General features: G+C 39.8%; 1 protein-coding gene across 1 annotated transcript in view; it reads right to left on the bottom strand.

The window, feature by feature from the left end:
- Positions 1 to 17672, bottom strand: part of lrmda (leucine rich melanocyte differentiation associated) — a 197317-nt gene that overhangs the window by 13819 nt on the left and 165826 nt on the right. Inside the window, exon 6 of the mRNA XM_035663901.1 lies at positions 11304 to 11388. Coding sequence (XP_035519794.1) covers positions 11304 to 11388 — 85 coding nt within the window. The remainder of the gene's footprint in view (positions 1 to 11303; positions 11389 to 17672) is intronic.

Raw genomic sequence — 17672 nt, forward strand, 5'->3', positions numbered from 1 at the left:
CCTGAAAAGTCCAATAACCTAAATCTTCACTTGCCACACACCCCGGGACTCAATTACTTTATTGACATGTAATCTTCATAAGGGGAGAAATATTGAGCATGTAAGGTCAGCCGGTTATGAAGACATATTATCATATTATCTGCATGAGGGTTGTAGGGGCTAGGACCTGACAAAGCTAATTATAATGGTACATGTTTCAGAGCTCAGAGCGTATTATCTGCTTGGCTGCTTGGTTGAGCCACAGCTGAGGTATAGAAGAGAAGGGGATGAGATTTCAAACCTAATAGGGGCTGGATGTCATCTCAGGGCATGGGAATTAATGAAGCCAAATATTATCGACTGCACATCACAGCACTAATATCCTTGATTTGTTCATTGTATTTGTCAGGATTACCTCGCTATAGTCTAATGTCTAACAGCATATCACAATACAAGCTGACCAAGGAGGCAATATCTAAAACTGTACAATAACAAAAAAGCTTTCCTTCCCTTCAAGTATTGGATAAAAAGTCAAAATAAGCTGTTACTGCTGTAGCTTCAGCCATTGCTCAGACAAAATGTCACAGTGGGTTAGTGATGGCAGGAAGGACAGATGCCCATGGCTGTGTTAACGCTTCTCTCCCAAGGTTATCTTAATATCATCCTTTCAGCCCAGCTATTACAATTTAATGCCTGCTGCATAAAACATAACAATAACACAGGCGATTGTACAACACATGCATATTCACTTTAAAATATATTGTCTTTACCAAGAGGGTATAATGCAGAGAAAAAAATATAACATAGCTTGTTATTTTAGCCAGAAACACAATAGATCAGAGGGCAGAAAACAAACAGTTGGCTAGCCCAGAGACATTGCATCTCAGGGTCACAGTGTGCAAACAAAGAATCCCACCGCCAGACATGTGAACATGTTCATTTCACTTTATCTGATATCATGCCCTCTTCCCCTTATCTCCGTTATCCAACTGTCCAAATCCTTAGCTCAGAACTACAGCTGCAGAAGATGCCTAAAATGGTGCGGAGCAGTTGGCCAGTGCTGCCAAAGGTTATGTGTTAACACTTGCTAATGGTGTCAAATGGAGAGACATATTTTAGCTTTCTTTCAAGGGTCTCCGGGCACTCAACACTCCCAAGAATGGAATTTTTCTATTTATTAGCACTAATAATTTGTTTTCAGAGTTTTCAATCTTTCAGTTTCTTAATGACATTTTACTCTACTATGTCCTAATCTTCCCCTGCATTTTTAATGAATAGTATTAGAGCAGTACATAACACTCAGCTCATACACTCAACATACTGCATACAAATTCATAATCAAAGAATTACATCTTCCTAATAAGATATAATATAGTTTGATGGCTACCAATTCTGAAGGTTTGGTTTTGAATCCATGTTTGTCCTGAGGGAGGAGAATGAAGCAAACAGACTTTTAAATCACAACAATCTGGGATAAATTCGTGTTTGACCAAAATGACTCAGTCAATCCAATCATCTTGCTCTGCAGCGACATAACATGCCAGAAACTATCTATGAATCAAATTATGATGGTGAAATAACTTGTCCGCTCACATTATCATGACAGAGAAACCTGCTCCGTCTGTTTAAAGTGACTTAATCAGCAAATCAAAGTGACAGATTAAAAGGTTGTTTTGGACTTCCTAGCATTTCAGTGACCCTGCTCTTTTCATTCTGGTTGAGCTTTAATGTTGATGCCAGTACAAACCATAAAAACCCACTACTTCCTGTAACCGAGGATCCCCTTTATATTTCAAGAGCGATAAAATGCATGTCGGTTCAACAAAATAGCTCTGACACTCATATCCAGTTGACCTTATGGACTCTAAGGCAGAGCTGGACAAGCTGACCCACACATTTGTGACACTGTGCTTTTGGTTCAGCTCAGATGTTGTTCATTCAGTTGACTAGTGAATGTGAAGTAAACAGAAGCTCAGATCCATAAGACTGGAATTCCAGTGCATGTGATAATGGCCTTCTGAGCCCGATGCAATGAATAATCTAAATGGCACTTAATGTGAGCTATGCTGATACTCTCACAATAGTTTGTGTTCAGACATCACAGCTTAGTGTCTCCCAGTTGTATATTGATGCCAAGGCAGTTGACAATAAATCACTGGATTCACCAGTGAGTGAGAAAACAGTTTAGACAATGGCCCAATGGAGCTTACCGTAATTGACAGATGAGTTCAGCTCTTTCCACCACAATAGCTTTGGAGCATTGAGGGTACCTGGGAATGAGTGTGTCAGCGTGTGTGTCTATGATGTTTCAGGAACCACAATACTCTAGAGAAAACAGTGGTTACAGTCAAGCCCACTTTGAATGACTCTACTACACACTTGACACTACACTTGACATGTTTATGTATTGGTGAATATCACCACCTTCTAGTAATTTAGTAACATCGGCACATCTGCATTGTTATCTTGAACAAAAACAATTTATGGCTAATCCTAATCAAGTCCCTCAGGAAATTTATTGGTATCCTCATTTAAACAGTACTATAATACCTATATAAGAGAGTGCACCAATGGGTCTTATTTTTGTAATGTTGGCCATCATTCCCATATAATAGGTAATAATAACATTATACTCATTAAGTTAATTGGTGGGATCTGAAAATGAGGCAACCTTGCTACAAAGAAGTCACACGGGACAAGAAACATGAGCAATCAATCGATCATACTGGTTGAAAAAAAAAAAAAAAGATTAGCAAAGCTTTTTTGAGGAGAACATGATGTCAGTAAAATTAGTAACCAAACAGTTTGTTGTAAACATCCATCTCAGTTTCCATGCTGTCTTCCTGGGTCAACACTGATCCACTGTACTTGTCTGTCCCTGCAGAGACTGATGATGACTCACTTTTGGTTGTTAGCTTGTTTAAAAGCTGTCTGATTGTGTAATCGCTCATGATTTTTGCTCAGTTGTGTTGCCGTTTTATAGTAATTTGGCACAATGTTATCAAAACAATCAGAAACTACAAAAGAAGAATTGAGATCATCCTCTAGGCAAAGCTAGGTGCGCAATTCTTAAATGTATGTGAAATGTTGATCCAATATATGGAGTTGCCTATTTTACAGATGTTTTCTTTAGGAAATATATAAAAAATGTAGAGTGACATCTTCTGATGCAAAGTACAAAAAAGGTGTATGTGTATGGTGATATTTTTATGTAAAGACAGTAGGCCTATAGCATGTAATCATTTTAGCTTCAGATGAATCTTGTGTGCTATATTATTAGTTTCTATATACTGTAGTGTAAACTTTTGTTTTTGCTATGCATATGTAGGCACTGGTTCCACATTGCACACATATGTGGATGTGTGTGTGCATGTTTGTTTCTATACTGTACCACACGGCTAACCAGGGAACGTAGTCATTTCAGTGTGCGATTGCCACTTGGAGCCTGTCCTTTAACAGGACACCACTTTATGTTGCCGTGTAAATTATCAGTGGTGGCCCACTGCATATTAGTGAATCCATGGCATGTATAGCTCTGTTACGATCATGCCTGACAGAAAGGTTTAGTGATGTAGCACAGCTGTTAAGCCATGCAGAATGTGTTGTCACCCAGCATGATAAACTGGCCACCGAGTGAATTGGAATCTAATTTGTTGGAGCCATTAACCAGACTAGCATTAAGGTCTGTTTTCATCTTGAATGATTACTGTGTGAGATCAGTTACCCTAGAATTACGATCTACAGTCTACTCAAAATATAATTTATTAAAAACACCCTGATTAAGATATATGATCTTACATAAACCAACAAGACAAATATATTTAACAAGTACTGTATTTTGTTAACTTGCTGTATCAAACAATCTAAAATATGGGACATTGTGTATCTCTGCGTAAACATCCCTGGTAATGTACAATAATTACAAAGCTACAAGGACTTATTGAGGTCTGATCCTGTCTCCTTTAGCATGACAAGTTGTCCAGCATCTGCCAGCATGTTAGTAGCTATTCATCAGAATGAAGGGTAGCAAGCCCCATCACATACACACAGACTCCGCCTGCTCACCGAGCAATTTGTTTCAAGGGGTACTGACACAGAAGAAAACCGGTGGACCCAACATCCATCCTGCTGTAAAAATATCCAAAACCATCTGGCAGCTAACCCCCATCCTAAATTACTATGATGGACTCCCACCTTTGGAAACCATGAAGGCTACAGAAACCTGCTCCAACTTCTGACTGAAAGTACAACTGGAAAGCACAGGCTGCATCTCAGTTGTGCCGAACTACAAATCATGGTGGAAAATGAATAATAGTGTAGCTGCATTAGCAATACCAGAATTTCAGAGCTGATTCTAGCAGTAAGACCTATCCACTTTGGGTGATTTATGTTCTGCTACTTTCCTGAAAATGACCAGAGCAACTGGGAAGTAGACCAAGGTCCAGAGCACCAGTGGTATGTTTTTCCAAGAGGGCCAGGCCTGCTTGGCAGCAACTCATGTCCTTGTCTATTGGTCTGACACGTTTGGAGTAGAAGCCAACATATTGCTTCAAACTTGTGTCTGTTTGTGCCTGAGCAAGTTTTAACGGGTGAGTCCAGTTGGGTTTGTCTCATCATAAATAACTAAGGTTTGTCTGCAATAGTCACGGATGGTAAAGATTTAGGAGGCTACATATTTTCCTGCTGCTGAGATAATGGTACAGAGTTTGTAATCATCATATTTCAGGAGTGATGGATGGAGGAGTTCAAAAGTATGATCATAAGCTTTTAAGGCTCACTGTTCAAATTGCTTAATGTTCATTATAAAGTAATATATTGTAAGTACTGCAGCGTCAGACTAATTTGTACAGTGACTTTAACTTTTAGATAGAAAATGTCTAATTTGATCTGTGTCTCTTTGTGGCACCATAATAAAATAGCTTGGATGACTTCTGTCAAAACGATTCCAGCATACTTTAAAACTGACTATGAAACATCCCTTATTAAGGCAGAATATCACAGTGAGAAATATTTACTTTTATACCACTAGTAAGAAGAACTAACAAACAAATATCTTGGAGTAGCTCAGAAGCTGACAGTCCTATCTTTTCACTTTAAGTTTCTGCTGTATACATCCAACATCAGTTTAAGAACTCAAGACACTCAGGAGACTCTCTCAGCTACATCAAACGGCAAGGTAAAAACAATAGTGTCACTGACATTTCCCCAAACCCAGCACAAACAGAATTATTCAAACACTGTGAAAGGAGTGCCATCCGATAACGGAGGGATAATGACACTTGGTGGAAGGCAGCTTTCTCAAAGCAGTTTAGAGCTGGCACGTCAGAGTTCGGCAGTTAAGCCTGTCATGGAAGTTGAGGAGGTTATCCTGGCATTTTAATCTAGCCTGCTTCTGAAGGAGAAAACGTAGAGGTGATTTCCTAGGCTAGTAATAACAAGGACAGGCCTGCATCCAAAAATGAGCTCTCATCACTTTGGATGCGGACAGTGCAATGTTATGTGAAGCCGCTGTGAAGGATTGCAGACCCAGTTTGCCTCGTCCCCTCTCCCCTCATCCATCTCCATAGGCCAGCTTTAATGGATATTCATGTTGCTGAGCCAATCCACTCCTGGGAGGAATAATATCACATCATCTGACTCGCATAAAGGAAATAGAGCCTGTCCTCATACACAGGGAGTATATACCACGGTGATGTGCTGTAATATGCAGCAGGAGCTACCCCCCCAAAGAATAGATTGATGTGACTGAATTTTCAGATTCTTGTTCATTCAATACAAGTCTGTGTTAGTGAAATGTATTATGGAACAGGTTAAGCAATTAGTGTCCTGTTTTTGTCTGTTGGAGGAGATCAAACACGCCACAAATGCAGGTGCCTACTCACACAGTAACACAATACTGTACTTGTGTATATACTTACACATTAAGGGATAAAGTATAAGACCAGAGAGTGTAAAAAATAAATGACTTACTTCTAAATCTTTTTATTATAATTGTATTATTTTCTGTGTCTTGGGGTTAGGGTTAGGTTGTAATTGTCTTTTTTCTTATTTTTTCCTTATTTTTCCTAAAGAGTCAAATAACATAATACAATAATACAATACATTAACAAGCCATGCTTACTTAGAGGGTAGGTAAATATCTCAACAAACAGTATATTTAGCGCAGTACAGCAGTAGTGGAAGATTATTATTAACAATAATATCACAGTGTAAAAATACTTAAATACATGCATTAAAATTATAAATTAAGTGCAAGTACATATGCATTATTAGCAAAAAATAAATATAAAACTAATATTATAAATATCAAAAAAGAACTGGCCACCATTCATAAACCATAGATTAGTCATATATTTAATAAGACCATCCTTTGTGGTTTTAAAGTTTATGGAGGAAAAGTTTGCACAGGGTCATAGTAACTAATCTTAGACACTTCATCAGCTTACATAATGGCAAACACTGCAAAGAAATACAACCTTCATTCAGCGACGAGTGCTTGGGAAACATTTTTATGAACTCAGTACCCGGGAAGAGGGCCATGTCTTTTCTTTGTCAATTCACTCTGTAGAGTTTGGTGCAAATGCTCACTCAACACAAGCTCATGGTATATAGCTGGCAATGAGATCTGTATATATCATTCTCTATGACAATCTTTCATTTTCAGATGTTGAACGCACGCATTGTCTATGGTTTAGTTTATTATATAAAGTTTACAGAAAGCAGCTCTGCGAATTGTACTCTGGACCAGTGTGGAGGAAAAGCTTACACTTTGTTCTTTCCATATGCCTCATTTTAGTTGTGTGGGGGCCAGTGCAAGTCTTTGTGTTTAAGAGTGATGTTTATCAGGGGACAGATCCTGCTGGTATAATCATTACGAGGCTGAGTGAAATGTCTTGCAGAGCACGTACATGTGTCTAATGGGAAACGTCAAAGGTGCTCTGTCTTTTCTCACCGCGTTCCAGAGAGGACATTTCCATACTCATGGAACATGCCAAGGCAGTCCAAACCAGGATGGGAAGATTATCAGCAGAAAGACGAGAGCTTTCATTCTAACTGCAGAGCGACATCAAACAGAAAATAACAGAATAACTCATAAGATAAGCGCGGGACAACTTGGGAGTAAAGAAACAGATGTCTGAGGTAATACATCAATTAACTTACTAAACAATTCTGTAACCAGTAGCACATATGTTCACTTTCAATAACAGGACTTTATGAAAAGTTAATATTTGTATTCACAACAGCATCTGATCCATGCAGTTCTAAATAATACAATCAGCTCTGTTTATTATACAAGCAACAATAAACAGACATTGGGGAACTGTATATCTGTTTTGACGCATTAACATTTTTAAAAGCCGTCAAACTCATTTTTAGTTTTACTAAGTGCGTCGTGCAAAGGACATTAAGTCATCAGTCAAACCAACAACCTTCCCCTTCATATTGACAACAGTTAAGTTTCAACACTAACAGTTAAGTCATCCATTAGTCATGTATCCCATCCAGATGTCTGGTGGAGGAAAGGAGGGGAGGAGGAGATAGCAGCAGGTGTAGATCTCTCTGAGCCCAGCTGAGCTCTAAAAGGCAGTGCTTAGCACCCACAGCTCTGTCATCTGGCCTCTCCCCTGTCTCCGCCAGCCTTTCGACAGCCCATTCCTCATCATTTACCCCTTTTTGGCAAAGCCCAGAGCCCTTCTAATGGGCCGCTCTGAATGCTTCCAGATGTTTGTTTATTTGTTGTGCAGCAACTATAAAACAGTTTACTCTTAGTTTGGATCTTTTCCCGTTGCTTCATTTTTTGGGGGGCTGGGAAAGCTAGGGGGTAGTGTAGCAGGAGTTGTGGCGCAGATCACCGCGACATGTAATGAAAGTGAACCGCCAAACAAATGTGAGACACCCCAAGGGTGTCGTCAGAAAAGGAGTTTTTTTTTTGCTTTGAAGGCTGCTTTCCACCTGGGATTTTAATAACAGTTGTGCACCATTTAAGATACATACATACAAAGTAGCTGGAAGCAGGCCCAGAACAACAAGATTAAAAAGGCCCAGGGCTCATACTGTAAGGCAGATTTCAGGCATTTTTCCTTGTCTGTTTACTCTGCTTGTACAAAGATATCTCTTTCATTTACTGCTGTCACCGCTGAGGGATGGCCTACTCAAACTTAATCTGATACCTGTAAAAAAGCAGTTACTAGTCCCTGGCCTATTTATCGAAATATACAGCGGAAATGAAAGGTATTTTATTAAAATCTCCCCTGTGCACATTGATTTATCAATCAAGTCTAAAGCATCTTTTTTTCCATACTCATGAAATACAGTTATAATTAGATCTATGAAATAAACTTGTGAATCTCACTTCAAAATGTGTCATCCTAAGAAAATGACAAGCTGGTGATAAATAGCCTGGCATATTGTTGTGCAAGTTGAAATGATAAATCATCATGGTAAGGCACAATAATGCAGTACGTCACTGGCAGTGGCTCAATCGTACGGTATAGGCCAGTCTTCATAAAGATACACAGTATTTTAGGGTGGGACTCCATTTTGGATGGTTAGATTTACAGTTGAGTTGACAGTTGGACCAGCACTGAGAGTTATAGCCAAGGTGACAGTAGTGGAGGATCCTCAGGCCCCTCTGCCAGACTATATACTCCACTCCACTATGTGTCACGCCTTCACCAAGACACACTGGAGCCCCCACTATCCTCCTTCACTTTGTCTTTTGTCTAGCTCTCTCTCATTTTAAGTCTTCCACTGTTTAATGCTGGTCCTCTTACTGTCTTTTCCTCTCTCATTTATCTCCCCCTCTTGCTCTATCTGTTGTCAGATCTGCTCTATGAAATCTTGATTTAGATTTTACTACCACAAGAGCATATATTTCCTCCCTCCTCTCACTCCTGCTCTTCCTCCTTGCTGCCTTGTTTTGTTGCTTGTCTCCTCCAGGTTGACTCCTCCACCAACCAAGACAGGAGCTTATCCTGGAGTTCTGTCCTTGGTTTCTACCCCATTCTCCCTGGGCAGTGACCTGCCAGCGCTGCCCTCCTCTGGGATCTCCTAGCTGCTGTAATTACCTCTGGCACCCAGGCTCTGGGGCTTCCACACAGGTGACACGGTGGAGGGGGGTGGGTGTAGAGGGCTGAAAGGAGGAAAGGGAGGTTCTTTCTGTGCAGCCGACAGGTCGATGTCAGAAGTGCTGCTGATCTGCCTGCTACTGCAGGAGTCAGGATAAAACTATACAGCCTTCCTTCTACCCCCATTAAAAAGACTACTTCATTAACCCTTAAAACAACTACTGTCATAGTCACTTACTGTATAATGTGTACTTAAATGCTTTAGCTGCTCACTAAGGGTGGAATTATTTTCTAAATGTATAGTTTAAGACTATATATTGGTGAAATATTATAATTCAAAATATTTTAATTGGAGCATTGGATAAGTGTCTTTTATCTCATGTACTGAGTGTAGTTTCTCTTTATAGCACAAAACAAAAGCACTATTCATAGGACAACAAAACCAAGCCATTGTGATGATAAAACCAGGATATACAGTATCACTAGAGCACCTCACTTTTTCAACAGTTTTTGAACAAACCGTGTATGAATTGTTTAATTTACCATGCGTATTGAAACGCAAGTGTTGCATTGAACTACATAAAATCATGCAGCATATTGTTTCACCCCTATTGTTTATATCCTGAATTTAACTCAGTAAACGCTCCGTTGTTTGGAATTACTGTCTGAAAAATTTTGTTTGTTGTAGCACTGCTTTGCCACAGCTTTGTTCTCTTTGAAAAAAGGAGTTTCTGTGACCGTCTCCAACACATAAAGAAAACTCAAGTATGTTTAAGAAGTGTAAATAAAAGAAAAGAATATAACAAAGAGCTTGGGTAGGGGCTGGAGGCAGGGACATGAAGAGGAGGTGAAGGGCGAAGATGAGGGCTGTGTTATCTAAGACTGCAGTGCTGCATCATAAAAATAACAAATGGAGACTGTCACTGCTGCTCAGATGTTAGACGGAGGGGAAAATATTTCATGTGTCAGATCCCCTCACCTTTAAATGGACTGTTCTTAGCCAGGTCTGATTTTGACAAAGCACGGTGCTCTTCCTGTCCTTACATCCGGTGAGAGCTGCCACCGTCCAGGCTTCCATGACATAGATCTGTCCTTGGCACCATAAACGGAGGGTAGAGATGCTCACTTTTGATCTGTTTTGCTACCATAGTGGTGGTCAACCCCATTACAATTGTTTTGCATTGTGAAGAGGGTGATGAATATCTCAGTGATAAGAATTGGATTTTATTTCAGGAACCACCCTGAGAAAAGTAGGGATTATTATGAAAAGCCTGACTAGCCAACTCATTCAATCAGGCTAACTGAAGCCTGAATAAACTGTAAACTGCACATTCATTAATGAACGGACCCGAGATGTCAAGCAATTCACAATGGAGAAGAATTTTGTTTTGTAAGGAAATATGGAAAAAACAACCTACCTTTCAGTAATATGTGAAATATGGTGAACTGTTTTATGCCTTTAACCTTTTGTTAGCTCGTCTAACGGTTACAATGTTACTTTTACAATGTGGCATTTGTGATGTGAAATTATGTTTATTAGCTTGATTTGTAATGCAATTCTAATTCTTAAGATATCCAATGAAATATAGTTAGTTAGTACTAAATGTGGAATTAAAATGGATAAATCTGATGAAAATGTTAAGTAAACAATCAACTCTCGTAGGAAAGCAAATTATTTTCTTTTTTGTGTATGATCTGATTTACGGGTATAGTACAATGACATGGATAATTAAAACCTCAGCTGAGCATGTGGCCTGCACAATTAATTTAGAACGTTGTATGTTTTTAATGATTGTGATACATTCTCACTAGAATGAAGGGTTTGATGTTAAGAAGTTGCTGCACAATTACATCAACTGACAACACAGGGTCAATATGAGGCCTAATCAATGTGTAGTATCAACAGATCAAGGATGTTTCATCTTGTTTATGTACTGTGTGCTCCCACGCATACATTCAGATCAGAGTTAACCTAGATTACTCAGAATTATTAGAACTATGAACACATCACACAAATGAGATGAGATCAATAAGAATAGATAACATAACTTCAACTCAGTCTCAAGGTCAATAGATTCCCACTATCTGTAGCTGTTAGGGTTATGACTTGTATTGACATAATCCATGGACCTACGTTATGATTGAATGTATGATAATATATGTTGCTTCTTTTTTATTTTGAAGAATGTCTCTAGATATGTATATACAAACCACCAGACTGAAAAGGTTATAAAGTGCAAAGTGTCTTTTCCTTACCTTTGTGGTTCTTGGCATCTCTAGATCCTCGTGGTAAAGGAGTGTAGGGCAGTGGGTGACTCTCAGATCCAGCCTCATTAGGTGGCTAGGGGAAGGGAGACATACAAAAAGAAGAGTAGTTTTAAGTATTTAGAAAGGAAACTAGGTTTGACAAGTTTTGAAAAGTGTCATTGTAGCTGACTGGGAGTGTCATAAATCCTTTGGGATTGGTACAGGAAATGTTGGAAACACTGCTCCTGTTTTATGACATAATGTGGCAGGTCATGTTTTATTACTTCTCATGTGTTCTGGTGCTACAGTCCTGGCTTTGATGGTCTGATCTACGACATGGTTAGGGAGGAGAGGTCTTAACCTTCACTCAGCCATGACCTCCTGCAGTGGTCAACTAAAGGGTAGACGTCACTCACTCTGAACAGCCAAATGTAGCGTGGTTATGTGAGGGTAGTCTGACGAATGGAACAAAATGACCTCTCTACACTGGTTTTAAGAGAGGAAATGTAATTTGCATTTTAAATGCAAACTGACTATCTTATTTAATGTCGCATAACTGAAATGTGAGGTAAATATGTGCATAGATTCCTGGCTGCGCAACTAGAATGAGCTATTGATTGTCCAGTCAGAGGTTCAGGCTAAACAAGTGTGACAAACGCTGCTTTAAGACAAAGGGAAAACAGAGGCCTGCATCTCAGAGCAGGTTCCCAAACAGGTCAAGAGTTTCTTGTGTTGTTGTTCTTTCGTGCAGTTTCAAGGTCCAAAACATCCTCTTCCTTCCCTTAGCCTTTTAGTTAGTGGAGCAGGCAGTTTATCATGACACAGCGATATCTGATGCCTTTGCAGAAATACTTTTCTTTCCTGCAGGAAGGAATTCACTGGGCCTTTAATCATAGCAAGAGACTCAACTGACAAATACATATTAGAGATGGTTTGGAGCTGCATTTTTCCCACTTTTATTGTTGTTCCTCTACATGCCCATGCATAACCTTGAGAAATGGAATGGTCTGCACTGCTAAATGGAACCATATTCTTCATGGGCAAAGAGAGCATTGTGAATTGAAAACGATCACATAATGTGCTTTCAGATAGCATCTCTGAAAGGCATTAAGGTCTGGCCAGCATGTGTCTCATATTACACCAAAGGGAAAAATGGAAAAATAAGCCTATTTGAGACCTTACTACATATATGCTGGTGGACCATGCTTGTGAAAGAAACAGCTTGGAATAGAAATATTGTTTTGACAGCAGACCTGCTGCTCTCAGCCTCTGGAGTGGCTGAAACCTGTTAAGAAATATCACAGATCACTCCCTGCGTGTACGCTGTACTTGTATGGAATGTGTAATACAAGAAGTGAAACAACCCAAAATAAGAACACAGTGTACTTAGTAAAAACTGACACGTCCCATTTGAGGAATAACAACCAGGTATTCATACTTAATCTGCAGCACAGGCAAAACGAATACTGGAATGGGCCACGAGAGATCCTGAAGCAAAATAATCACCACCTATCCTATTTATAAAAAAGTGTTTATTTTTTTTAATTTTGCCATTATATTGACTGTCATAATGGAAACACACTAAGAGTCTGTCTATGACAATCATTATGAACTAACGGAGCAACTCAAGCATTAAGACAGGAATTGTGAGTCCTCTCTATTTGATCTACCTCCATGCTCTTCTGAGCCACCACAGAGTTGCGCCCCTGCCTGCCTCATTTCCTGGCCTGCTTGAAAGATCACAAGCCTGGGCCTCTTCTGGTCTGCTTGGCCCCAAAAGGCCCCTCCTAATCCTGCTGCTTGCCCACAATTAATCTTCCTAGTTGCACCATTATTAACAGCACCACCCACAGACTATGTTAGGGGGGTGTTGGAGGAGAAGAAGAAGGGGGAGGACTGCTGGGGTTAGCTGCATACTAGATCTTTGGGCTGCCTCAGCATCCTGGTTTAGGTCCTATGGGACGTCTATCACTTTGCTTTCAGTATCACCACCCACCCAAGCTCTGCGCTATGCATGACACCACCACTTCACCTCCACAGTATCATGCCTGCTGATCAAACACCAAACCCATTCAACATCTGTGTTTGTCACTTCCCGTCCTATCCAGCACAACCATTTTACCCCACCCACAAAACATCAATCAGCTGGCTTTCTTGTGTCCTGATCCTCCCTTTTCTCCTCTCAGACCTTCCTCCATACTCCTCCACATGTGCACTCTTTCACTTTAGTCAATGACCCGTCCAGAGGATGAGAAAGCAGCAATGCCTATAATGAGAAAGCATGTGGAACAAATGAAGGAGAATTTTCTCACTGGTACTTGCTTTAAGAGGGCCGATGGATTGATTACTTTTTTATACGGTCTAGACCTGCTCTATTTGAAAAGTGTTATGAGATAACTTTTGTTATGAATTGGCTCTATACAAATAAAACTGAATTGAATTACTGAGATTATTTTGCTGCTTCATACAAATTGACAACAGAGACAGACTATAACACTAGTCAATCAAAGACATGACCGAAATTTTGATTCAAATCAATGATAAATCAATAATTGATATTCAGCTCTTTGTTTAACTACTAGATAAAAACTATATATACATACATTTTGGTATGAAAAATATAAACATGACTTTGTATGATCACCCCTAGGACATTTATTGCAGAATTATATGTGCTGAACACAATGTTTGCTTATACAAAGTTCAGCTCCTACATTTTTAAAACAAATAAAATATAAAAATAAAAAGGTAGTGGTTGTTTCATTGTGTCCTCACGCATCGTACCCCTTTCATGTTCTCAAAACAAGTGCTTCATCTATACTCCTACTCTCTTTATTCAACCCTTTCTGCATCCTCTCTTTTTCTCCCCATCTCCCTCCCTAATTTTCTATAGTTGTACCTACACTGAACAGAGGGAGGTGCTGCTGTGTCGTCTATTTAAGACGCTCCTGGACCCCCTTTTCCTCTCTCTCCCTCTCTCTCTCAGTCTCTCTGCTGTCCAGATTAGTCTGCTCATCAAGCTGAGCATTGTTTTAATTTGCTGGGCCCGGGGCATATGCTGAGTGTTCACATCATTATTGTCTCTGTGCAATGTGAGTTATCACCACAGCTTATGATAATGCGGCACAAATTTACAGGCTGGGGAGCACCATGGATTCTGTGATAATAAAGAGTGGACAGAGGGGAGTGGAAAGAGGGAGAGAAAAATGAAGAAAGTGTGTGTATGTATGTGTGTGTGTGTGTATGTATGTGTGTGTGTAAGAGAGAGAGAGAAATGGGTGGTGGCAAAGAGAGGAAGCTCTGTTGGATGTCATTATGAAAGATGATTCCCATACTGGATAATACATCACACCAGTGCTGTCTGTCTTCTCCTTTTCTGTGTTGTTATGCGAATAAATGCTGATAAACCCAGAGGCAATAGTGATTATTACTTCCAACATATCACCATGAGAGAGGGGAGCAGGAAGAGAGAGACAGCAGAGGGATGGAAAGACAACGAAAGCAAAACACAAAGAGAACCACATGGAGCACATAACCACCTCCACAGTGGGGTTCCTGCAAATATGAGATACCAAAAAGTGAGTCGGGGAAGGTTGACGCATATCTAGGTGTTTTTCAGATGCAACTGCAACAAAGTTTACAAAGTTTTGCAAGCTGGGCTGTCGATATCAAATCTTGATGGATGCTATATTATAGTACATTACACTGACATCAACTGATCTAAAAAGATTTCACAAGAATGTGATTATGATGTTGCCTGCCACAGTGTTATGTACAAAAGTACATAAAGTAACCATGCTATACACACTGCTTTCCTCTTTTGCAGCCTGGCTCCCGAGGTCTAACCCTGACCAGCTCATCCTGACACAGGTGGGTTCTGCCTTGCCTCACCTCACCTCCTTAAGACTGACCAGCAATACAATCTAATTACAGCCGTGCTACAGAGGGAGACCAGTGTAAACACCAGCCCTTTTTATCTCCTTATACATCTGGACAAGTAGACAAAGTGCTAAAAGGAAATAAATGTGGCCTGACAGCCACATCAAAGAGTTCAGCCAGAGGCTTACTGCTACTTAGGGCACAGGAATGTTGTTGCTAAGCATCAGCCCGCAACCTATCAGGGTGCAAAGAGGGCCCTGTCCTGCCTTAGAGAGGGAAAAGGGGAAAAGAGAGAAACGAAGAGGAGAGAGAGAGAGGGAGGGCGAGGGGAGGGGGGCTGACATTGAGGAGAGGCTAGGGACTCAAGGAGATTTTTGTAGCTTAAAGCAATTGTTGGAAGAAACAAGCCTTCTGTTTTGTTTTCTCTTGACACCATTTCTGCTTTTTGTGCTTGCAAAAGACATGTATAAAAATGTCTTTTGATATGTTTTCTCTTTGGGTCTATATCAAAATATTTCTTTTGTGTCTGTGCATGGAACTTTTTTACGTCTTGTCTCTGTAAACTGGTGCTGCCTTCTGATCATGTTAGAGATCAGAGGAGACACAACTTGTGAACTTATTTGAGTCAACATTTAATGCTGGCATGACACGTTTATTTCTTCACTAGATAGAATTTTTTATGATTCATGTCTCATACTTCTGAAGTTAGGGGTTACGAACAATACAACACTTTAAGAAATAAAGAATGAAAAACAAATAAGTAACACCAGCTTGCAGTGTCTTACAGCACATAATGGCACTGATGAAATGAGAAATTTATTACCAGAGATTGTACCCCTTGTATAAATGCACAAAAAAACTGTGTTGGGAGAGGTGAAACTATTTAAATGCATATTTTGCCAGTAACAATCACAACTGGCATGGTGAAAGGTAGAAAAGGAGTTTATTAATTCAAATGCATTCTTTTTTTATATCTGACCTTAATGATTGCGGCTTAGGGGAGTAGAGCAAAAATATTATAATGTGTTTTAAATTGCTGTTGTGTGCATGAAAAGTATTAATTCTGTTTTCTTAGGTAATGGCAGGGGGAAGAACACTTGATGTAATGGTGCCTGCACTTGTGGGTAGTACAGCAGTTTTTTGCTCAGCAGGAAGACTGCTGAGCGTGTGTTTAATGATTTACCAGTTCTACTCCAATGAACTCGCTCTGAGTAAATGTATCATATGATCACTGATCACAAGAGCAACTGTTCAGATGTTTCGCTCGGGGCACGAGGCACACGGAGCGAACCAGCAACAGTGAACATCGCCGTTTTGTGTACGGTTAAGCGTCAGACAGGCAAAGGTTGAGTGCTGCTGGACGTTAATCATCCGTAGCGATGACTCATAGATGGTAATGAGGCTGTATTTGTTTTAGGTTGAAATTTAAGAAGTCATTCGACCTTTTCTTTGAGTGCCTTGCAGAATAAGTGTAGGTGATTTAAAGCGGAAATGTAAGCCTACATTACAGGTATGCGGTACAATTAGCTTGAGGCTATTTCTTATTTTGGTCTAGTGTGACCTTTCCATTGGTACGGATTCTGAAGCTACAAAGGTACAGAGACTAAGAAAACAAATCCCCCAAATGTTGTATATATTAGTTAAAACAATGATTGAATGTCTTATTCAAACTTTTACACAAAACATAACTGATTGTTTCAGATATTTTCATAAGTACAAACAATTTCTTTTATCTTTAAAATGGGAGAAAAAAGATAGGTGTGAATGTTCTGATCTACCAGTGACAAAAATCTTTTTTGTCAGAGTTTTGCCTTATTTAACTGGTGTGAGAAGAAATATTTTCATCTTTCCTACAGAAACTATAAACTACACAAATACACACACACGTACACAAAACCACAGCAACTAAGGAGTGTGACATATCATGAGGCTTTCTGTTCTGATTAGGGGCTGTAGCTAACGTCAGGGCTGTTTTCTAGAGTGTAGGATGTTTAATAATTGAAGACTCTGGGAGCGGGCCTGTCACACCGGCTTGTCTAGAATGTTTCCTATGCAATTAGACGCCGAGAGACATTTGAAGAGGACCCACAAAAAGAGCCACAAAAAGTGACATGTGAACTTAAAGGAAATTAGCTCTTCACACAAGTGAAATGTGAAGGTTACTTAGCAATGCTTAACTCAGACTGCAGCTGTGTGAAGTGTGTGTTTGACTCAGCCTCGCTACCAAGATACGAAGACTGCGATTTTCTTTACTTTGAGTCGGCTTCAGTCAGTAAGATCACAGAGGGAATGAAAACTAATTTTGACTCAAGGCATACGGGAAGAAAAAAGAGTAAAAAAAAACTTGAGAGGTGTCGAAATAATGAGATCTCTTGATGTTTTCTGGGAAGATATGGGATGATGCAGACAGATGCACAACTCACATCTTCACCCAAGGACACAGACAAACACATACACACACACACACACACACACACGCACACAGACACAGACACACAC

This window comes from Morone saxatilis, unplaced genomic scaffold (genome assembly GCF_004916995.1).
Source record: "Morone saxatilis isolate NCDOM2014 unplaced genomic scaffold, NCSU_SB_2.0 Contig19, whole genome shotgun sequence".
Lineage (NCBI taxonomy): Eukaryota > Metazoa > Chordata > Actinopteri > Moronidae > Morone > Morone saxatilis.